Source organism: Antennarius striatus, chromosome 4 (assembly GCF_040054535.1).
Source record: "Antennarius striatus isolate MH-2024 chromosome 4, ASM4005453v1, whole genome shotgun sequence".
In the NCBI taxonomy this organism is placed as follows: domain Eukaryota; kingdom Metazoa; phylum Chordata; class Actinopteri; order Lophiiformes; family Antennariidae; genus Antennarius; species Antennarius striatus.
In genome coordinates this window covers 21867394-21890184 of record NC_090779.1, presented here as the reverse complement: position 1 = coordinate 21890184, position 22791 = coordinate 21867394, and the positions used below count along the sequence as shown (strand labels likewise).

At 41.7% G+C, this 22791-nt stretch overlaps 4 protein-coding genes and 3 non-coding genes across 7 annotated transcripts; 5 read left to right on the top strand and 2 right to left on the bottom strand.

The window, feature by feature from the left end:
* The first annotated feature begins 525 nt into the window (after window positions 1–525).
* LOC137594129 (L-fucose kinase) lies at window positions 526–10318 on the top strand. The gene is made up of 23 exons (XM_068313399.1): window positions 526–1032; window positions 1394–1545; window positions 1805–1855; window positions 2028–2153; window positions 2238–2310; window positions 2406–2503; window positions 2659–2739; window positions 3231–3350; window positions 3594–3765; window positions 4407–4513; window positions 4689–4790; window positions 5311–5484; window positions 5904–5977; window positions 6249–6604; window positions 6704–6932; window positions 7009–7175; window positions 7472–7699; window positions 7777–7917; window positions 8128–8247; window positions 8318–8505; window positions 8806–8905; window positions 9413–9636; window positions 10180–10318. The coding sequence occupies exons 1-23, from the start codon at window positions 954–956 to the stop codon at window positions 10249–10251; spliced, it is 3234 nt and encodes a 1077-aa protein (XP_068169500.1). The 5' UTR covers window positions 526–953; the 3' UTR covers window positions 10252–10318.
* commd9 (COMM domain containing 9) lies at window positions 9689–12777 on the bottom strand. The gene is made up of 6 exons (XM_068313400.1): window positions 12677–12777; window positions 12179–12295; window positions 11939–12078; window positions 11709–11743; window positions 11513–11616; window positions 9689–11185 (listed from the first exon to the last, which is right to left on the bottom strand). The coding sequence occupies exons 1-6, from the start codon at window positions 12728–12730 to the stop codon at window positions 11054–11056; spliced, it is 582 nt and encodes a 193-aa protein (XP_068169501.1). The 5' UTR covers window positions 12731–12777; the 3' UTR covers window positions 9689–11053.
* Window positions 12778–13131: 354 nt separating this feature from the next.
* zgc:114188 (40S ribosomal protein S17-like) lies at window positions 13132–17500 on the top strand. The gene is made up of 5 exons (XM_068312811.1): window positions 13132–13176; window positions 13971–14122; window positions 14409–14514; window positions 16314–16379; window positions 17381–17500. Exons 1-5 carry the CDS (start codon window positions 13174–13176, stop codon window positions 17456–17458), a joined length of 405 nt encoding a protein of 134 aa, XP_068168912.1. The 5' UTR covers window positions 13132–13173; the 3' UTR covers window positions 17459–17500.
* LOC137594639 (small nucleolar RNA SNORA71) lies at window positions 14158–14290 on the top strand. The gene has a single exon (XR_011035296.1). It is a non-coding gene; the product is annotated as a small nucleolar RNA SNORA71 (small nucleolar RNA).
* LOC137594637 (small nucleolar RNA SNORA71) lies at window positions 15702–15828 on the top strand. Its single transcript, XR_011035294.1, has one exon. It is a non-coding gene; the product is annotated as a small nucleolar RNA SNORA71 (small nucleolar RNA).
* LOC137594638 (small nucleolar RNA SNORA71) lies at window positions 17174–17300 on the top strand. The gene has a single exon (XR_011035295.1). It is a non-coding gene; the product is annotated as a small nucleolar RNA SNORA71 (small nucleolar RNA).
* Window positions 17501–18513: 1013 nt separating the features above from the next.
* On the bottom strand, window positions 18514–19758 carry cart2 (cocaine- and amphetamine-regulated transcript 2). The gene is made up of 3 exons (XM_068313726.1): window positions 19596–19758; window positions 18898–18981; window positions 18514–18651 (listed from the first exon to the last, which is right to left on the bottom strand). Exons 1-3 carry the CDS (start codon window positions 19704–19706, stop codon window positions 18544–18546), a joined length of 303 nt encoding a protein of 100 aa, XP_068169827.1. The 5' UTR covers window positions 19707–19758; the 3' UTR covers window positions 18514–18543.
* Window positions 19759–22791: the final 3033 nt, after the last annotated feature.

The window sequence follows — 22791 nt, the reverse complement described above, 5'->3', positions numbered from 1 at the left end:
GAGCATGGAGAGTGAAGGCAGTAGATGTAAAAACATGATAAAAAGATGAAGGTTGAAGGAAATGGAGGCAACAAGAACAACAGGAACAAACGAAATTTACATGACAATCTTGTATGTCCAAAAATTACAAAGCCATATTTCATTCATACCGTCATATAATATTTCTGTACAGTCTATCCTTCAATAGTTGGTATCTATATTTCTATTGATCACACACTGTAGATATCCTTACATTGTGCAATAATAACATTTTTTTAATGTTCTGTATTAATAAAAACCACGCATGAGAACTCAGCTGTTAGCTCTGAGTTTAGAGCTAATAATACAAGGAAGGTAGATCTGTCTTTACCAACGGAACACAAGAAACAATTAAAAACCTGTTCCACGTATTTGGTGTAGGAAAAAAAAATTCAACAACATGAAGCTCCGCCCCGCAGCGACGCGCCGGCACAGAACCGAGCCGTAGGCGTGTGGGTTCGGCCACCACAGCATACATTTATTTAGTATAACTTTAATGTGATAAATAAGTATTAACCCCAGCCCTCTTGACGTTGACTGATCTCCATTTAAAGCCGCTCACCGCCGGATCCCCAACCCGCCTCTGGTCGGGAACGAACCGCCTCGGCGGGGCGACCGAAGGATCAGATGGAGCGGGGTCGTTTTCGGCATGCGGAAGCTGGCGGGCTGCCAATCAACGATCGTTTAATCTCACTGAACGGGTCACACAAGATGCATTCAGCCCGTTTGAGCTGCTGGGTTACGTTTACCTATTCATAACCGACGGAAGTGACTCCGGCAGCCGTCGCTTGTGTTCTGCTGGCCGCTGTTTGTCTGCTGTCAGGAGTGATCCATCCTGACCCGACCTAATGGTTTAACAGTCCTCGGCGGTGCTGGAGAGTTAGCGGGAACCTGTAGCGACGCTCCGACACGTTAGAGACGGTCGGATTGAGAGGATGCCCAGTTCGGGGTTCGAATGGACTGTGATCGTACTGACCTGCCAGTATAAAGACAGCGTCCAGTCCTTTCAGAGAGGTAACGGTCATCATCTCTGTTTACGATCTTTGAGACGTGGGTCAGATGGGCAGTGATTTGGATGGATGGATGGATGGATGGATGGATGAATGGATGGATGAATATGTTGATAGGTAGATAATGTTTTTTTGCAATTCTATGTAAAAAAATTCTTATTTCTTCAATCTAAAAGTTACAAGATGGAAAAATATGTTTTTATTTAACCTAAAAAAAGAAGATAAGACGGTGGAATGTTAACAGACTATTGACGTTTGACACTTCTGGAATTGTGTGTGTGTGCGTGTGTGCGTGTGTGTGTGTGTGTGTGTGTGTGTGTGTGTGTGTGTGTGTGTGTGTGTGTGTGTGTGCGTGTTTGTGTCAGAGCTAGAGCTGAGGCAGCAGAGATGCACGCTCTCTCCGGGTGCGTTGGTTTTGATAGTCCCGGACCGCCAGGACTCGCCGGGCAGCGGCGGGGCTACACTGAACGCGCTTCTGGTCGCTGCTGAACACCTGAGCAACAGAGCGGGATACACTGTGAGTCACGGTAGAGTCAGGCCAGAGGTTATCCTGCTCCAGCTGGACAAAGTGTAACTACAGCCGTAATTAATCCACTGGTCATTCAATCAATCATGAAAAGGAAGTTGAAAGTTTTTGAACACAGAACTTGAGTAAACATATTTTGCTATTATTTTATTTTGTTATTATTTTATTATTGTTGTTAGCATAATTAGTGTTGTTATTTTCTTATTATTAGTGGAATTGTGGTGAAGTCACTTCTTCTTTCTGTCCTCAGGTGGTGACAGCTGACATCCTCAATGATGCTCACATTCTCATCCTCCATGTGGTGAGTCCTCCATGACACACCTGACCAGGGTGGGGTGGGGCACCACCCATCTGTCAGCTCATGTTGCTCTACAAAATGTTAAGATATAAACCTGATCACCCTGTAACAAACCGTGTGTTCAGTCTTTCATGTTGAATTGTTGTGGGCTTCTTTATACCTCTGTCTCTCTCAGGGTCGTGATTTCCCCTGGAGCTCCTGTGGCAGAGCTTTCTGTTGGCTCCCCCAGGAGAGACTTGACCAGAAAGTCCAGGCTCCGGTCTGCTGTCTGGACCTGCTGCTGGAATACCTCACCAACCAGGTCAGGACCTGTTACTCAGACAGTGTGGAGCTGGGCCTGAACATGTATGGATGTCTGTGTTATTAAACGTTTCCTCTGAGACAGATCTGTCCTGGTTCTCCTCCCGGAGTTTGGGTCAGCAGCACCGACATGATCCTCAGCATCCCTCCAGACTTCAGTCAGTGGACCCCCAACTGTCTGCACACCTCTGACAGGACTTTAAGCTGTATGGTTGAATACAACCTAATGCTGTGTGTGTGATGTGTGTGATAGCTTTGTCCTGGGAGGGTTTCGCTGGCGTTCGTGTTTTGGCCTTACCCGGAGACATCTCTTATGCAGCCAATCATGGAGTCTACCTGTCTGACCAACAGGTGTGTGTTCTTTGTTTATGAATCCTTAAATGTGAGTTTTTGGGTTGTTGTTTTTTTGTTGTTGTTGTTGTTGTTGTTGTTGTTTTTGTTTCTTTGGAGATTTCAACCAAATTAATCGAAGAAGGGACTGGGGGTGTCTTTGTTTCATCTTACAGGGCCAAGTCAGGAACATCATCTACAAGGGGACACAGGAGCAGATTCAACAAGCAGTGATGCCTGATGGGAAAGTGCCTCTGGTGTGTCCTCCTGTCTTTCTATCTGTCTGTCTGTCTCTCCGTCCATCTGTGTGTGTCTGTCTTTCATTCTGTCGTCTGAACATTCAAAAGATGGGTGTGCTCCTGGTTTTCATTTGTTCCGTCAGAAATATGACAACCAATAAAATTTATGATAAAACAAAATAATTTACTGAAACCTGACAACCTGTTATATTATATTACATTATTTTATATTATATTTTATAATATTTAGAAAACCCTCTCCAACACAAATAACTTTTAAAAAGTCTTAAATAAATAACTAAAACTTTGTTAACATTCAAGTAAAATCAACTTTTTATAATTACCTTTTATATAATCAGGTTGTTCTTTTAATATTTTAAATCTCAAGTTTGAGATTTAATAAATGTCATTTACATTGTCGGCCTGTTGAGATTTAATATCAGAGACTTCTGGACCTTTTGAGCTGATAACGTTTTTCTAAATGGACGCCTCTCTTTCTGTCTTTCCAGGTGTCTGGTCCAGTTTTCTTCAGCAGGTCTGTGTCAGAGAAGTTACTCCAGACTTATGTCACCCCTCCTCTGGATGGCTGCACTTACCTGGGCCAGGACTCTGGAGCTCCGCCCCTCCAGGTGACATCCCTCTGTCTGTCAACTCATGCAAATAAAGATTTGAATTTCAAAACATGCCTTCAAAGAGGAAACACTTTTAGTGTCCCAGGTCCTTTGTTTGTGTTAGTGTCCTGGTTGTGAGCATACAGACTGATAGTGTATTTACTCAGGTTCTGTAGATACTGTACTTGTTTCGTTACTACAGATGGTTAGATTGTTGAGTAAGAGGTGACATCTGATGTGGGCACTGTCCTCTACCTTCAGATCGCTCTGTACTTGGACATGATGAAGTGCCTCTGCTCAGATCTGACTTTGGATCAGTTTGTGAGCGAGGAACGCACCGGTTGCAGTTCTCCTGTGGGACCACAGGGGGCAGCGGTGAGACGTGGCAGGACGGCACTGTGGAATATCCTGAGAGGGACACCGCTCACGCTGGGTGGGTGTCACTGTCGACCCTCTGCCCTGTTAGGCGACTGTAGAGAATCAGACAGGGACAAAACACACTATGCATCTTATAAATTTGATTTGCCCCTCCTTTCTTTTTTTACATCAATGAATACAAATCAGTTCATTAATCTTTATCAGGTTAATATTTTTTATAAATGTTGTTAATCGTGTTTTTAATAATGTTAATAATCTTGTTAAAAATGTTAATTATGTAAATAATGTTGACAATGATGTTACAAATGTGAATAACATTGTCATATAATGTTTATAATATTATTAAAAGTAATAATAGTAATGTGAGTAATGTGCTTAATTATATTCCTAATATTTCCTGTAGTAATGTTAGTAATATTTCTAGTAATGTTAACAATGTTGTGGGTAATATTAGTGTTGTTAATCTTAATGTTATTGTTGTTAGTTAGCTCATAATAATCATGTTGTTAATATTAACCTTATTCATGTTGCTAATACTTGCAGTATTCATACCTCACAGCGTTCCCCATCACTTTTGCTTTCTGACTTTCCTCACTGCTTATTTGAATAGTTTGACCCCTGATTGGCTCTAATATAATAGTGATGTCACAAGTCAGGCAGGTCCTCATCTATGCTTTACTGTCTTTGGTCTGTCAGAGTACATCTCTGGAGGTTGCTATGACTACCTGACTCTGTCTGGAAAGCAGCATGTGGAGCGGCTGACACGTGACGGGAAGGATAAAAACACACTGTCTCACATCCAGGTGACAAAACCTGTTATAAACCTCGCCATTAAAGTGTGTCGGTGTGCACGGTTCGGTGAGGAAAGGGTTAATACAGTACAGTAATTATCAATTACTGATTGTGGATATTTACGATGGAATGATTAGGTGTGGCCTCAGTTTCACTTACACCAGCTAACTTCCTGTCTCCTCTCAGAGAGCTGACTTGATCAGCGATGGAGCTCAAATCATCAACAGCGTTCTGAAAGGAGAAGTTGTCGTGGCAACTGGAGCGTTGGTACAACACTGCCACTTACAGGTCAGCATGTACAGTTATTGCCCACCCATATGATGGGTAGACAATAAACAATCCTATCACAGTTATTAGTATCTTCTGTTTTTGATGAATAAAATTGTGTATCATCAGCATACCAATAGAAATACATGGAGAGCTCCCTGATAATGTTACCCAGTGGGAACATACATAGGGTGGACAACACTGGTCCAAGCACAGACCCTAGAAGAACTCCATAATATTTTTTTCCCAATCATTTGAATGTATTTACAGTATAATTGTGTTGACTAAGCCTAGCGAAGGTATAATTGTGACAGTATTTCTCTGTGTTTTCATCATTTTTATGAGCAAAACAATCAATAAATAAATAAATAGTAAATGAACAGAAGAAGACAAACGATTTAAATAATTTCAATGATTCAATTAAATGCTAACTATAGTCTAATATCACACACAGGACGTCTTACTGATTCTCTTCTGACTACTTCCTCCACCTTTGATTTTTATTGTAACCCAGCTTTGACCTTTACCCTACACCAACCAGGGTCCTCTTGAGGTCCCATCAGGTTGTATGCTGTCAGGTCTCGAGTCGATGACATCACAGTGTATCAGGCAGCTGCAGCTCGCTGATGACATCATCCTACTGAGCCATCGCATCAAGCTGGGTGACATGAAGCTCAGTGTTTACCTGGTAATGGGAGCTCACGACAATCTGGAGGTAAAAACACTGACAAATGTCCTTGTGTTGGTGTCAGTAGTCGTCATAGTTTCACCTATGAATAATTAAGAGAGTAATTACAATCAGGAGACAACTATAATACCTTATATGTATAGTTTATTCACCTAAAGGGAGTAGGAAACACAGGCTTTGTTTAATTGGAACGAAAATGATTCAGATTCTAAAAAACAGATGCTGCAACAAAACACAGAATATAATAGATGGAAAATTAATAATCATGTGAATTTTATGAAGAATCAGACAAATATGAATATCCTGACATGAATATCCTGAAATATGAAAGTGTTACATTTCTTAGTTCATATCACACAGTGGTGTCACCGGAAACCAGAGGACTGAGACATGAGGTCTGATGTTAATCCTCAGTCTGTGTTCCTCCTCCTCATCATTCTGCTCAGGTCTCCTCTGATGACAGCAGTGCCTCTTTCCTCAACCAGAGTTGGAGCGTTTTCTTTAGCAGAACCGGAATCCAGTAGGAAAACTTTTACACTCAGATTATATGTTGTTTGTTTCTGTCCTACACTGTAAGAATCTCATCAGTCTGTAAGAAGCACACATTAATGTTCATAAGTTAACCTATAAGCTGTAAATGTTGAATACTTTATTATTTTATTATAATGCAATGTGCTCGCGACGTATCCAGGGTGTAACCATAGCTAGCTGGATGGAATGGATTTTATAATAAAAACATTTCTGTTATATTTTGAAATTTGGTATGCCCCCCTACTCTTTTCTCTTCCCAGACCGGAGGAGTTGTGGGTCAAAGGGGAACAGCGCTCCCTCCTGGATGCTCGCCTCTTCCCGGTCCTCCACCCCAGAAAAGGTGCTGTGGGTCTGGAGGGAGGCGTTGCCTGGCTGCTGGGGTGCGGCGGCCGTCTGCAGAGGTGGAGGGAGGCCTGGAGGATCTCTTTTAGGGAGGTGCTCTCCCTCACCCACCAGGAGGTGGAACTGCATTGGAGAGAGGAGTTACTCTTCCAAGCAGGGAGGAAGAGAATAACAGACGCACTCAGGACTCAAGCAGATATCTGCCTGCTGCCTTACTTCAGGGCGGTGGTGCTTGGAAACCAAATGGGCGTGCTGCTGGAGACCCTGGATAGCAGTTAGTCACGTTTTTTAACCTAACTTTAAGTTTATTGATTGATTGATTGATTTTTTTTACATTATTTATTCATCATTTTCTTGTATTTTCTTTTTTCAGTCGCAGCAGGAAGCACAGAGCAAGAGGCGGAGTCTCAGCTGGGCATGGCCCCTCGTTGCCTAGCCTGTATCGCGGACGTATTGGTGTGCATGGCAAGAGGGAAGGGCGGCCTGAGGAGCGGACCTGCAGCTAATGATGCTTGGAGTGCCGCCTTCTCCCTGTTGGATGATGGGAACCTAAGGGGCGGAGTCTATGCACTGGCTGCACAGAGAGATCATTGGCTGAGCAGGTGAACGTCACCGTCTGTCACAACTTCCAATCACGTAGTTGGATGGCGACCTGATTTCTGTGACTGGTCCCTGCAGTTCGGACCTGCTGGTTCGAGCGGCGCGACATTATGAGGGCGCCGGGCAGGTTCTTCTAAGGAAGGCCTTGATGTTATCACAGAGGTTCATATCCATTCGCCAGGGTGAGGCTCCGCCCCTTGAAGAGTGGCAGGAAGTGTTGTGTCCAGCGAGACTGGACCTGGCAGGTGAGAAGAAATATATAACTATAGAATTTAAATCAACACAAAGGACAATTACTTTGAATTTAAAATACAAACAATTACACAAGAATTAACAATCGTTAAATTTGAACTGTGAGAAATTATACATAATTGCCATCTTGTTTTTTTCTGGAGCCCCCAAGAAACCTGATGTATGGCAGTGGTTTTTGCCATTGTAAAAAATATTTCTATAATCCCTCATGAGTTAACTTACAGCTGATTTTGAGGTGACATCTGAGACTCATTCCCCACCTGTTAAACACAGTGTCTTTCTGTTGCAGGCGGCTGGAGCGACACTCCGCCCATTGCCTTTGAGCATGGCGGCTCGGTCACTAACCTCGCAGTGAAAATTGACGGGAAACGCCCAATTGGTGCTCGGGCTCGCCGCATCAGAGAGCCCCGACTTCTGCTGGTCTTTCACACCGGAGGACGGGACAGTGAGGTTTCCATGAAGATCGTTTGTAACAGCTTGGATGACCTGAAGGATTACTGCCAGCCTCGCGCGCCTGGTAGGACACAGCGATGAGTTCATTGGGATCAGGGAGGCGTTTCTGTTTACTTGGGGGTTGGTTTTTTTGTGTTACAGGAGCTCTGCTGAAGGCAGTGTGTGTGAGCAGTCTAGTGTCGCTCTCCTCCCAGCATCCTCTGGGGGATCAGCTGATGCAGCGCTGGGGAGGAGGAGTTGAGCTCCACAGCTGGTCGGTGCTGCCCACTGGATCTGGACTAGGTGAGAAATAATAGTAATTCATACCTATGTGGATCACTGTAGGGAAATAAAAACATGTTTCTCAATTTGACATTTTACTGATTCAACTTATATGAATTACAACTGGAGTGCAGAATTAATGTGCGTTAAGTGGTTCCCTCATATGTTTGAATGTTTGCCCAGCACTGATACTGTACATTCATGAGGTTGAGTACTGTATTTGTCATGCAGGTACCAGCAGTATCCTGGCGGGGGCGCTGTTGGCAGCAGTCTACAGGTGTACCGGCCGATCCTATGACACAGAATCCCTCATCCACTCTGTGCTCTATCTGGAGCAGCTCCTCACCACAGGTGCCTTTTAGTGACACTGAGTCTGGACGCCCAACTGGACAGGAAACAATCTCATGAAAATCTTCTCCAGGTGGAGGTTGGCAGGATCAGGTCGGAGGTCTGGTCGGAGGGGTGAAGGTCGGTCGCAGCAAAGCACGTTTGCCCCTTCAAGTTGAAGTGGAGCGTCTCAGTCTCCCAGAGGACTTCTTGGATTCTCTGGAGAAACACCTCCTGCTGGTGTACACCGGTAAAACCCGGCTGGCTCGTAACCTGCTGCAGGTTCGTTCTGTTGGACTTCACCATCATTCACAAGTTCAGATCAATCAGAAGACAAGACGAGAAAGAATGTTTTTCAGTTTTAAAGGAGGGTATAAAATGTAGATTGCTAGTGTGACCGATAAGACCAGTATGACCTGCTAGATGTGGTACATGATGGAAATATTTTAACAGAACAAGGACGAGTGAAAACCTGACTTTCTGAAAGAAGGAAGAAGTTGTTATTTAAAAGCGAAGACGATCTGAGACTCAAAGTGAACAAGATGTTGATGATGATGATGATGATGATGGTTTTTGTTGTAGGATGTAATCCGTAACTGGTACAGCCGTCTGCCCTCAATGGTCCAGAATGTCCATCAGCTGGTGGCCAACTCTGAGGACTGCGCCAGAGCATTTTCTGATGGTGAGAACGACCAGATCAGGGTTCTGTAGACCCACATGAAGCACTGTAGAAATACTTCCTAACTAGTAAAAGTACTGCTTTGAAAATTTTAGCTCAGAGTATTATAATTATTAAACTTTATTTCAAATATTTAAGCACCATCACAATAGGATTGTGCTCAAATTGTTAGTAATAAAATAATTTATTTTTGACTATTTCAAAGTTTTTATTGTAGTTGAATTTTTAAACTGCATTTAATGTTTAAATATTATTAGATTTTAGTGTTTAGACTGAGTTAAAATATGCCTTAAATTGAAATAAATTTGAAAATAAATTTAAGTGTAAACTTCGTGCATTTTAAATCTGGCTTTCATTTATCAGGAAAAGAAAATCTAGAATTTTTTTCAGACTGGTTCATTTCAAGTCCGTGACCTCCTGACACCTCAAACTGTTTCAGCTCCAGTCACATCCTACATTTCCCAGAAACCCTTCTGCCAAGCACATTAAATATCATCTGTACGCCTCCAGGGTCTCTATCCAGGATTGGTCTGTGTCTGGATCAAGCGTGGAAACTGAAGAAGCTGATGACTCCCGGCTCTGAACCCGCCTCAGTGCGGGTCATCATGGAGGCCCTGAGGCCACTTGCCCTGGGTCAGTGCCTGACGGGGGCTGGAGGTGGGGGCTTCCTATGCCTGCTGACTCGGGATCCTAGACAGCAGGAAGCGGTGCTACAGGTTCTCAGCAACACACCGGTGAGGAACACATAACACACGTTCGCATTCACCTGTCGTATTATGAGAATAATCACAGTGATCATTATTTAATTTATTCTGGTTTGTCAACATACTTACATTTTAACAATGATGACACCTGTTTGGCTGTCCCTGGAAAGCCACTGCTTCATGTGGAATTGTTTTTGTGATCAGTTTATGGAGGATCTGGTTCTGATTCTGATCTAGAGGTCATGACATTGTCACATCTTCACCCCTATGTTAACCTGACACTCCACATAGTGGGTTAATCCAGAGATCTGGATTAGGATCCAGTCTAGAAAATGTAGATCTACATCAGGGGGTGTCATTGCACTCCAGGTGTCTCTCCAGACAATCATCTGACTTTCAGTATGAAAACACGTGTGTGATCACATGATGTATAAAGTATAAAAAAGGTGATCTGGTGTCAGCATTTGATGTCAAAGGTCAACCTGCTGTGTTCAGTGACCTCATCTAGTAGATTAACCGATCGGTTACTATTGCACGGTTGCCTCTTAGTAACCATGGTGATGTTTTTTTCAGGGTCTGGGAGATTATAGTGTTCACACAGTGGAGCTGGACATGGAGGGGATCACAGCCATCCCTCCATCCTGACAACCCTCGTGAAGGTCTCGTCTAAATATTTACACTAAACTTAATCACTTCAAACCAACGACAAGACGGCAACGGATGAGCACCAGTGGAGCAGGAGAGCTGCTGGTAACAGATAAAAATTTGATAACACAATGGAATCCTTTTTTTTTTATCCTTAATCCTTATTTTTATAATGAAAAGTATCGATGATTCGTTCAAGAATATTGAATCATGCATGTAAATTCACTAAGTGTGAGAAGGAGTGGCCTGGATTCTGCTTGACCGCCTCAGGTAACAAGCAGATGAAAAAGGCGCCATCCTAACGTACAGTTTGACTCTTTACCCCTCCAGAGGTGGGACCTAGACTTAAATGATTCTCATGATGAACCTAACTAGTTTCTAGCCTGCAGCGGTCGCCTCTGGACTCTGTGGCTTCAGGTGTTTGAATTCTTCCAACTTCCTAATTATGTTTTGGTTTCAATGTAATGTTAAAGGAAAAAATCAGGTCAGAGTATCACACAGAAACTGTTTTACCATTCAGTACTGTACTTTTCTTGGTCGTAGAGGTTGTTCTTCTCATGTCAACTATCAAATATTTTGTCATTTTAATGGACAAAGAGATCAATTACTTATTTATCATGCATCCATCATAATATATGTATCTGTCACCAACAGACTTATATGTTCAGGGTTAATAAATCAGACAACTCAAACAGCTTTATGAAATCCTTGAAATATGACAAACTTCGAAAAAAAACATCCAAATGTCCACTGCCACTACTCCGACAAGTCAATTGGCTGTCTTGATGGGAAGGTTGAGTATTTATTTCCCAGCGACCACAGACAGCTGGTCTCTGATACGTCCTAGTCCATCCAGTATCGTGTCAAGAGACTCCCGGCTCAGCTCCACCGTCACCGTGGATACCGTCTCACTGCCTTTCGATGGATCCTCCACCTGAAACGTCCCACACACACACACATGACATGAAACGTAAATCATCAAACACAATCATGTGATCAGCTAGCTACAGACCACATGCTAAGGTACCACTCTGCACAGTAGAGAGGATGAACTGCATGCAGCCTGCTAACGGCTCCGTTCCAATAAATAAAGGTACCTGTTTATTTGGCATTGTCTCCATTGTGCCTCTAACTAAGTACAATTTCTTTAATTTTATATTTTTTAAATCTGTAATTTACTAAAAAAAACCAAACATGATATTTGGAATCTTTTCTACATCAGGTCCAATAATCTCATCATAACAATGACATCATCACACACCTTGAGCTGAACCAGGCAGGTGGGGACAGACATACGGCTGACTGAGTCTGAGCTGGTGATCATCTCCACCCTCCAGTCCAACTCCTTTAGCTGGGGAGGAGAAACTACACACACACACACACACACACACAGATTATACTCTCAGTCTCATACACACACATAGCAGTGGTATACGTTAAACATGCTGTGGACTCACTCTGGTTACTCAGCGCCTCCGCTCTCCATGCTGAACTGAAAAACAGACAAATGTGTGATGTCATTACTTCCTGTAGTGACATTGGCTGTAATTATGTCAGAACATACCTAATTATAAATACAGGTATAACCCCTCTGTTGTTGTTTTTTGCCTTTACTTTGCACGTGGTGAAGGGATTTTGACACGCCCTAAAGCCTGGACTGAGAAGTCCAGGTGTTTGGGGTGCTGACCTGTTCTCCAGCAGGATTTTAGTAATCAAGTTCTTCAGACTGGAATGGAATGACTCAGGGAAGAGCTGAAGGATCTGCTCTGGAGAGCTGAGGTTGAAGAAGAGGACGTGATGAGACAAAACGTGGAGGGCCTGGATCAGCTGCAGGACAAACACAGATTCCACCTGTCCATCATCTGTGATCAAAAAGTTCTGACGATTTAAATCTGGGCTGTGCCTAAGAGGAACAGATGTGTGTTACCTGTGCAGCTTGGCCTGTGGGGATACTAAGTGTGGCTGCCGTGCTCTCTGCCAGCTGTCGACTCGGACCTCTGTGACTCTGAACACAAACATCTCTCACGGCGTCTTTAGACGGAGCCTCGGGAGACACAAACATGATGCATTGATTAAGCTAGACAACAAAATGCAATTGTTAGACCTTAACAGTATACGAGTCACAAACGTAATAACAGCACTCATCACTCTGCTTCATTGTGACTTATACTACTTACTTTTATTTACTGAACGTTTTCAACATTACACTTACTGAAATGAAAGATCTGAATAATTCGACGCTTCAATGCAGTTTGTGAGTCTCAGAGGATGGAAGCGCTTGCTAGCTGCTAGCATACAGTACGCTCATTTACATTACCAGCGCGCTAACGTTCTTTTGTAATAATATTCTGAGACACTAAATTAATCTGCAGGATAAAATGTAGATAAAATAAATCTGCGCATCGAAGTGTCAATAAATCAGTACCTTCAAGAGAAGCTGTAGTTTGTCAAAATGCTCACTGGAGATAGCGGCAGCCATGTTGGGGTTTGACCGTCATGTGACAGAACGCTGCTGCTCATGGGAAATGAAGTTGACTCGAGAAAATGCATGGCAAGAATGACAAAGCCAAATGCAACTTATTGAGAGGGAAATCAGTAATAATACTCAATTCTAATTTTTTTTAACATATATTCAATTTAATACCACACACTTTTTGTCTGTTTCATTTTTGGGGCTCTATTATCGACACGTCTCTTTATATTAAATTTACTACTAATCATCCCGAATTTATATATTTTAACAGTAACAGTAAATCGGTACATAGAAGTGGATATCCGTGACAACACAGCGCTTTGTTTTTGTAATTCCTCCGCCAGCCGACAGGCGGCAGAGCAGCGACGCTTCATTCTCGGTGACTTCCGTAGGTGAGTTTAACCTTCCACCGGAAGTATGTTAGTCCTCTTCTACCAGGCCGATCCAACATGGTGGGTAGTAGTAATATGTCGCCTATGCTATCTACGATAATCCTCACGTTTTGGAAGTCTTTATGTCTCAGTTATTTCGCCCGTAGTTTTCGGACAGTTCAGTTTTCTTGATAGTAGCACTATTAATGTTAGATGGCTTTAACAAAGCGTTAAATTTACCGTTTAGTGTCGGCTAACCGAGTAAGCGGAGCTAAGCGGCTTTCGAACTGCATAAATAATGTTTTTTGTTAATGTGAATGAAAGAAGAAATTTGCTGTGATTGGATATGATTCGCAGCGTTATTTAAATGACTAATATTTCATGGCCTTGGAAGCTACACCATCAATTAGCCTCTGTGCAGTTAGCTTAAGTTGTACCTTACCAGTAGTGTTCTGGCTAACATGGTAATCAATACATGTAGCTACCGGCGTTTATTTCAAGATATGAAGGGTAACATTCACCAGAATGGCTTAAGCTAATGAATTTTGATTCGAATCGATATTTAAAGCTAAACGTCAGCATACATTAGAGTGCTCAAAACAGTTGATATGTATTTTTCCCAGATCACGTTTTTAGCAACACAACAAAGCAATGTCAGCTGATCACCTAGTTCCCATGTTTTCTGAGTTTTAGTTATTTTGCTTTTGTCTTCTGGGATGTAAATGTAAGTCCCCCTTATCTAGACGTTCTGAAAGGTGTAGTTAATGTGATGACATCATCCTGACTCGGAAGATATTTTGGTCAAATGTGCAACTGCAATTTCCTCCAGGATTAATAAAGTATATACTGAATCTACCTGTCTGTTCTTTTCACAGGGACGAGTCAGGACCAAGACGGTGAAAAAGGCCGCTAGGGTCATCATTGAGAAATATTACACTCGGCTGGGCAGTGACTTCCACACCAACAAAAGGGTGTGTGAGGAGATCGCCATCATCCCCAGCAAGAAGCTCCGCAATAAGATTGCCGGGTAAGTTCACAGAGAGAAACTGTTTGTCTCTGATGTCCTGTATCGAAAGTGATCATGGCACGCACTCATGGCCAGATCATCGATAGTACAGGAATATCAACATGTGAGCATTTCCCGTGTTTGAAGGATTGATTACCTGTTCCTCTCAGACCCTGGCGCTCCCAAACACTTAAAGCACATATTACCATTACAGTGAAGCAGATATTGCTAACATTCTTCATCTTCAGTCTCAACAGGTTGATTTGAATATTAATGTCTTTGTGTTTGCTGGCTGTCCCTGCTGTAGGTATGTGACTCATCTCATGAAGAGGATCCAGAGGGGTCCAGTCAGAGGTATCTCCATCAAACTGCAGGAGGAGGAGAGAGAGAGGAGGGACAACTATGTACCAGAGGTCAGTGAAGGCATCATTTCAGTCCAAACACCGGCAAATAGCTGTGTAAATGTATTTTGTTTGTGTTTTTGTTTTTTTCATCTGAAAGTACACCTGCGTTAAATTAAGTGAGATTTTGGTGTTTATTGGGATGTGTCTGAATATGTGTGTAACTTAGCATAGTTCTTCTATAATCTAGTTTTACAGATGACATTTAAATAAAACTTTTGTGTTCATGATGTGATCCAGTTGTTGATCGTTGAGTTTATTTTTGGTTTTTATTGGGCTGCTGTAAACTCCAAATATTGAAAATGTTGCAGTGTTGACTAGTTTCATATCTATCTGCTTATTGTGATGGTGATAATTAGATTCTGTGTGGCAAAGCAGATTTAATTTAAGAATTGCTCAAGTGTGGGTCCTAATGTTTCTGTAAATAAAACTTCTCAGTGAGTTATATTTTACAATGTTCTCTGAGTAAATGCTGGATAGATATTCTGTGTCTGTGGAGGGTTGGTTCCCCCATTTGTGTCATGCTGTGTTCAAATCATACAATTCTAACAGTTTAAGTAGCTGCTGTGACACATTTTGTAAAACTAGCTATTTCAAAGTCTTATGTTGGTAGTTGCAGCCAGGTGCAGTTTGATACATGGTGCTATAAGTCTCGTTTCTAATGTTATATCAGTAAACTTTTGCGTTTTGTTTGCATAATGAAATCCATGAGTCAACATTTACATTTTCATCTAATGCTGCAGCTCCAGCCAGAATACTGATGTACAAATTTTTGAGACAGATTCTAAACATTCTTACCAATGTAACCCCCAAATAAGAGCCAGTCAATTTAAATTCTCTGGTTTACATTTCAGCTTTACTATCTGTTTAGAAACTTTTTTCAAGACAAAATGTGGGAAGCTGAATTCGCTTTTGCTGCTAGCAGAACATGTCTGTTTAGTGACTGTATCGTCTCCAGTATTCAGCTTTCATCTATACAGTCATAGTCATCCTGACAACTTGATTTTAACACTGTTTATTTATGTAATCAATGCTCAGCTGTTTATTCTGAAATGTCACATATGTTAGGAAAAATCTACCGAGAAGTCTGGAAAATATCCAAACTCTTGAACTCAACTGTGTCATGAAGTAGAACGGACCTTTATTGTGTATCAGAACAGCATCATATACCCGTGAGCCTTTCTGTCGCCCCGTCTTAGTCCTGTATCGAAAGTGATCATGGCGTCCTCGTCGCCAGGTCATTGATAGTACAGGAAGATGATACTGTGAGCATTTCCCGTGTCTGAAGGAGTGTCTGTTCCTCCCAGACCCTGAAGCTCTCAGACAGTCTGTATGAGTGGACAGCAGAGAAACTTTTGCCCATGTTACTGTCTGTTATTGCTTTGTTATTCATTATATAACAAACACATATTGTTATACAACTTCAAATCAGAAATATATGAAACTACCATCAGGTATTACCAATATGGACTGAATGTCCTTCAATGTTAAGGTTATTTAGTCCTCTAATTTGAATGCTTCTTAAAATGGAGAAATCAACATCTCCAGAATTTTTTCTTAATTATATCCAGCAATACCTCAATAGTTTTAGCAAAGGAGTGTGTGATGTCACAGATAACGTCGCATAGCACTGGTTTCTGGTTGGAGAGCTCCTCATGCACCATTTTATGTTAGTCTTCCGTCATTCTAAGGTGTGTGTTTGGTGTTGTGTTGTGTAGTCCAGGTTTAGCTGAACAAGTCAGTTTAAATATCTGGTTCTAGTCTTGCCCTAAAATGAGGTATTTTGGTACTGACTGTGTTCACCTGTACAGGTATCTGCTCTGGACCAGGAGCTCATTGAAGTTGATCCTGACACCAAGGAGATGCTGAAGCTGCTGGTGAGTCCAATCAGCAATTGTTATTATACTCAACCTGAGTATTTAAATGTTGATCCTTCAATTGCTTCTACTTCTGCTGATTTAAAATCGAATTTTATTTGACCGCTAATTAGCATTTTAACTTTTGGTTGAAACGTTTTTAGCCTCGTAAATGTCTTTTGGTCCGTCTGGTTTTGTGGTCTGTCCTGAATCGTTATGGCAGCACCACCTTTGGCTAAAAACAGTTTATGCTCAAACAGGTCAATTCAATGCCTCTTTGTTAAATATGGTCTAAATAATAGTTTAAATGAAGGCATGAGGCACCTGTTTACGGAGGTGGGGTCTTGTGCATTGATTACTTTGGCCTGTAATGCTGCTTTAAAATAGTTTTTTGTAAAGTTGCTACTTTGACATTCCTGTCATTGGCTGGTTAGTTACCAGTGCAGGAGCATGGGTTCAGTTTAAACCAGAATCAGAGGAGGTATTGATGGTGGACAGAAGAGGGATAAATGAATTAAATTAAGGATTGATGAGGTCATCTCCAGCAACTGACAGGATTTTATTTGGATGTCAGCAGTTCCCCAGTTAATCACAATTAAAACTTAGTTTACTTCCTGCTGTCGGAGAAAATCAGTCGGAATATCTAAGGAAAAGAAGAGTGATTTACATTTTGTTCAAAAATAAAATCTATTGTAATTATTTTATACAACTCCTCTCTATTTGAAGGTGAATTAAATGAAACTGTACAGGAAGAGGGAGGAGCCTCTATGGCCCCCTGGGGACCAGATGTCACTAACAATAGTCACCTTCTCCAATCCTGTATCGAAAGTGATTGTGGCGTCCTCGTCGCCAGGTCATTGATAGTACAGGGAGATGAAACTGGGAGCATTTCCCGTGTCTGATGGAGCGTCTATTCCTCCCAGACCCTGAAGCTCTCATACAGTTGTGTCCTCTTGTTTTTTTTCTTGTGTGTCCCCTTCTGCCATCTGTCGTGTACTCACACCTGTTCTTCTGTTTTCCAGGACTTTGGCAATCTGCCCAACCTGCAGGTCACCCAACCCACCGTCGGCATGAACTTCAAAACACCCCGAGGAGTCTAGACACCTGTAAAGCTTCTTCTAATAAAACCCTTTGGAAAAACATTCTGCACGACTGCTGATTCATCATGTATACGACCTCCTCATGTTCCTTTAACAAACCTTTAGCATAATGTAGATGTAGGAAAATAAACTGTTTTTGTGATGATTTTGTTTCTTGAGGCTCATTGAGAATTGTGTTTTTAGTTAGTCTACATTTCTAATCAATCACCACGGCCTCCTGATAAACTTAAAACTGATTTACGCAATTATTGTGCAACGGTCCAAGAATCCGCTCACGTCACCTTTGTTAGGCGGTCAGATGCTGTCTCAAGTCAGATCTGCAGACCAATGCAGGTTTGTGTTTAGTAAGATAACTGGGGTAATGAAGGGTTTTCAGTACTGCGGTGGAGGTTCACTTATTCCCTTGAAACATCAGTATGGTTGCTTATGCTGAAAGGCTAATTGGGTCCGGAGCAGATTGAGATTACCTGAACTGCCTACTGACTGGACAGTAGGAAAAAGACATCAGTGAAGAAGATTCCATTGATCATGACTGGAACTGTCAAAACCCTGGAATTTCCAAGTGAACATCTGAGAGTTTTTACTTTAATGCATGAGGTACATTTATATATCCAGGGTATTGCTAAGGGTATGCAGTTTTTGATTTAATAGAAGACCTGAACAAAACCTTCAATCATATAAGTTTATACATACGTTGAGACAATTTGAGCAGCACACTAATTTCCCACAGTTCGGTTAACAACTTCAAAATAAAACCATTTTGGGGGGAAAAAAACCTATAATATAAAGTTTGGAAACATACCACCTGCCAGAGGCTGCATCTTATGTCAAAAACTTGACGAAAATAAACTTTGAGGTGCAACACACAAAGTAATTTGAAATACATTAATTGATTATTGATCGGAGTAAATCCAGAGCGTTAATCACCTGTGGGGCCAATCGTAATAAAATCCAGAACGTCGGTGAAAACAGAAAAGGCTTTAATGGAACACATGAAGGATTTCAGACAGTAAAGGATCATTAACTCATTCACATATTTTAGATTTGTATAATTTACATGTTAAATGTGTCGCAGTCTGATGGGCTCATAAGCACTTAAGCAGGAAAAAGTTGCAGAGAGCTCCTTGAGGACAGTCGCACATCCTCCCGATCCGAGAGCCTTTCCTGACGGCGCAGTGTTCTCCCAGGTCGCACTGATCAGAGGGACACACGAAAGAACACACGGTAGAACACACAGTAGTACACACAGGAAGTCCTCAAGCGAGATGTACACAATACTAGGTAAGCACTGACCCCCTCTCCTGAACTTAAACCCAAGACAAGTCTAACATGCACTATTTATTCAAAGGAGAGAAACAAACCCTGGTTTAAAAAGTTATTTCATTATAATGAGTTTTTTTGTGTTTAAACTAGTGATGATGGTTTCCTTTGAGACTCACAGAGGGGACCCGGCCGTACTTCCTCTCCCAGGGATCAATCCTCTTGGTCTGCAGCCTCTCCAGCACCTCATGAAGAGCTCCAAGCTGCACACACGCACACAGGCACAGTTTTATTATTAATAGTTTTATTATTAATAAAATTAATAGACACGGACAATTTGAGATTAAGCAGATTGTTATACAAATTCAAAAGAAAAAAATTCTTAGTTTTAAATCTGAAATTTGATGGTTAATGAAAGTGGAAAATTAATTTTACCAAGGATATTGTTTTCTGATTTGATTAGTTATTTAGTATTTTGGAAGATTCTTTTGGAACTTGTTTCAAATCTAAGGGCAGCATGAGAACTGCAGCCAAACAATGGAAACAGGATTTAAAAAATGATGTAATCCGACTATAACTACTGAATATTTTGAGCGTTTTAATGGAAAAAATGAAAGAAAAAACCCCAGATTAATTTAGTGTTAAAAGATTTGAAGATTAATTTATCGGTTGGGTAAATGTGGCAGAACGACTATAATTTTATTATAGACGAACATACCATCCATTAATATTTTAATGGATGGTTTTACTAATATTTAAATATTTGTAAAAAAAAATACTATAAATGAAATAGGAAAAAATAAAATAAGAACTGAAAATATCAGCTGAGAAGCGACATTGCAAAATAAATATAAACAATCTGAATTGCACTACTCACCAGTCTGTTGGAGTTGGAGTAGTAGTCCTGCACGTCCCTCTCGGCTTCCGTCCTCCCCGTCGGGCAGAACGCGAACAGCAGCGCCGCACAGAGCAGAGCTCTCGCCCACATGTCGGTAGAGAGCAGAGGAAGGAAACGAGCTGCGGTCCTCTCTCCTGTTGGTGTTTGTCACGCGCTGCCGACTGCGCGCGGATGAAATGTTTGGATGAAATGCCCCAGCCCCACCCTCAACCTCTGTCTGACGTCATGGGTATGACATAAACACCCCCCTTAAAAATGTACTAATGAAAAAGTTCAGTCCTTCATGTGAGGTTCAACGGCTTCCTCCCACCTACAAAAATATTCAGCTTTGGTGAATCGGTCACCCCAAATTGTCCCTCGGTGTGAGTGTGAGCGGTTGTTTTTTCATGTGGCCCCGCAATGAGCTGGCCTCTTATTTGGGGTGTACCTCTCCTTTCGCCAGTAGCCGGCTGAGACACGCTCTTTATGGCATTCAGAACTTCTGCTGAATATCTCCAACACAATTTTTGCTTTTGTTTATTGAATTTAACAAATAAAACAGAAACAGAAAAAAACGCTAAATTTATAAAGCTTACTTATATTCAAGCCCATAAAGACTTAAAGACTGAATGTTTATATGTCTTCCTCTGGGCTTGCACTAGGACCTAGTATGTCTAAGCCACTGTGGCTCAGTGTAAGAGAATTGAGCAAGCCCCAAAAAGTCACATTCTGTGTCCAAGACAGCGGTGCAGCACGCGGACGACCAACGCTTGTCGCGGGGGGACGTGCGGGGGTCCGGGGGGCCTCCCCAGGGAAATTTTTTAGAAAATGGGGTTGTTTTCCTGCATTCTGAGGGCAAAATCTTCTGTTCAGTTTACCTACAAAAATACACTTAAGTCAACAGTTCAAGCTGAACTATCTTTATTTCTGTCTTACTTTATGCAGGTATAAATGTGATATTCAACATTTGAAAACTTCCATTCACTATGTGAAGATACAGTCATACAAAATATTACTCAATGTTTACTTGTAAGTTTTACTAAGATTAGAAGACATTTCAACTTTGACCACCACCAACACCATTGGTATGCCATAGCACAGTTTGTTTTATTTTTTTTAATTCAATAACATGATTTTTCATTTCAATTTAAAAAGGCATGAAAAATATCAAGCGAGGTGAATACACACATTTACATACATCGCTGGTTATTCCTGCCGGTCATAGGTAACAAAAGTCTAAGACTACAAACAAGTATTGATAATATCTTTCATTTACCTTCTGATCGGTCTGTCACCACTCCTCCCCCCTCTCAGCATTCACCATTTGTTTATTAATGAGGACTTTAACACAAACTCTACTATAAAACACTGGATTCTTTTGATCGATAGTCCTCGCCTTGTCTTACACCAATTCAGGGGTTCAGCTTGTAAATAAACAATATTTTTGTTTTTCATTGGACGAAAGGAGGTCATGACCCGAGTTCATATTTAATGATCGGAAGCGTTCGGGTCACTTCGGCTATTTCCGTCCGCATGCTTCGGCTAAATTCCGTCGGTATGCGGAAATAGCGGCGCCGTTCGCTAGCGGAAGTAGCGGCGCTTGCTAGCGGAAGTAGCAGCGGTAGCGCCGCTCGCTAGCGGAAATAGCGAGCGCCGCTAGCGAGCGAAAAAGTTGTAAGTTTGAGCCTTTTTTCCGTAAAAATAAGAACGGCACTGTGGCTACACAGTCTAAAAAAATTGTAGCCAATCTGGAATTTACTTTGCCTATGGCGAATGGCTAGCGCAAGCCCAGTTCCTGGTGATGGTGGTATTGATCCAGAGCAAAAATAAACAGATTGCTTATGAAGTGATCTACTTTGATGAACGTCCCCCTGGATGAACGTCCTGGTGGATAAGAGATTATTTTCTATTTCCTTTTCCTCTATATTTTCACAGAGGCAGAGAAAAAACAAGATGACTGAAGACTTTTCCTGCCATGAGCTGCTTTTATTTATTTCAGGGATGAAGGAATTAAACTGCTTTCTCGACCAGAAGCCTTCTGGCGCAGAGGAGCTGCATCTCCTCATTGTTAACTTCTGCAGCTGGTGGCGGACTTTCAGCTCAAAATGCTGACAATAACATGATTCCTTTACAGAGAACACAGGGTTACCATCAGGTTCCTATAGGTTTCTTTAGGTTCTGGGATATCTCACAGTGGGTCGTAGAGTTTCATTAAGTCCCAAATAAAGTTATATAACATATATTGTTTATTGCTAGATGAACCTCTATCCTAGCAGGCAATGTCTGTTTTCTATGTGTACAAGTAAATCCCTTTTATGCAGTTCTTCACTATACCGCAGATGTTTAGTAGGAAGTCACGTGATACCGTACGAGCATGCTATTGGCTGACAGTCCGTGTGTGTGTTTATGTGTGTGTGTGTGTGTGCTGCATTCCGAGACTCACGGAACGCAGTACACTTCCGTGTATTAAAAAAAACACTTTTTTTAAATAATTCTTTAATTGTTTAAACAGCCTATAAGAGTGTGGGAAAAGGTAATACAGATATAAGGTGGTTTAACATAAGTATGGGGAGGGTTTGCCTTAAATAACAAAATAATTACAGTAGTTCGTCGCTGTATCGATGAATTTCGTTTTTTTCGTGGGTGGTTCTGGAATGCATTAGCCGCGAGTAAGGAGGGATTTCTGTATCACTATAGAGATGGGAATATTTTTACCCATCAGGCTTCTCACATACATCCAGCCAACAGTTCTGGTCCAGAGCTGAGAGAATAAAGATGGATGATTTAATAAATTCAGTTTGTTTGAAACATCAGTCCATACCTGGAACAGCCATCCCCAGTTTTTAGCTTCTTTCTCTTCCTGAACTTTCTTCACACTCCAGAACTATTTTGATGAGAACGGGCTTTTGTTGTCACCAGTTCTTTTTTCCTCATGATCCCATGCATTTTATTTATGACTACACGCTGAGTGGATTGTTGTGGATAAACATCCTGCCTGCGGAGTCTAAATCCTCCTGTTGTCAGCGAGGCTTTATAGCGAGAGAAAAGCAGGGTTTTGTTGCTGTGAATCAATGGGGGCACAGAATAGACTGTAAACACGGAAGTGCTGTCGGCTCCTGAGGGCCGGGAGGAGCTGGACTATAAATAAAGCTGCAGATTGAAGTGAGGTAAAAGGTTTAAGCCCATCGCCTCATTC

Coding starts and splice junctions, on each gene's coding strand:
- zgc:114188 (XM_068312811.1), top strand. Junction 14,123..14,408: donor CTCCGCAATAAGATTGCCGG/GTAAGTTCACAG, acceptor TCCCTGCTGTAG/GTATGTGACTCATCTCATGA. Junction 14,515..16,313: donor GGGACAACTATGTACCAGAG/GTCAGTGAAGGC, acceptor TCACCTGTACAG/GTATCTGCTCTGGACCAGGA.
- LOC137594129 (XM_068313399.1), top strand. CDS start 954: ATGCCCAGTTCGGGGTTCGAATGGACTGTGATCGTACTGACCTGCCAG. Junction 7,700..7,776: donor CTGCCAGCCTCGCGCGCCTG/GTAGGACACAGC, acceptor TTTGTGTTACAG/GAGCTCTGCTGAAGGCAGTG. Junction 9,637..10,179: donor AGGTTCTCAGCAACACACCG/GTGAGGAACACA, acceptor TGTTTTTTTCAG/GGTCTGGGAGATTATAGTGT.
- commd9 (XM_068313400.1), bottom strand. CDS start 12,730: ATGGCTGCCGCTATCTCCAGTGAGCATTTTGACAAACTACAGCTTCTC. Junction 12,296..12,676: donor AACTACAGCTTCTCTTGAAG/GTACTGATTTAT, acceptor GTGTCTCCCGAG/GCTCCGTCTAAAGACGCCGT. Junction 12,079..12,178: donor CCACAGGCCAAGCTGCACAG/GTAACACACATC, acceptor TTTGTCCTGCAG/CTGATCCAGGCCCTCCACGT.
- cart2 (XM_068313726.1), bottom strand. CDS start 19,706: ATGTGGGCGAGAGCTCTGCTCTGTGCGGCGCTGCTGTTCGCGTTCTGC. Junction 18,982..19,595: donor ACTCCAACTCCAACAGACTG/GTGAGTAGTGCA, acceptor GCGTGTGTGCAG/CTTGGAGCTCTTCATGAGGT. Junction 18,652..18,897: donor AGTACGGCCGGGTCCCCTCT/GTGAGTCTCAAA, acceptor CCCTCTGATCAG/TGCGACCTGGGAGAACACTG.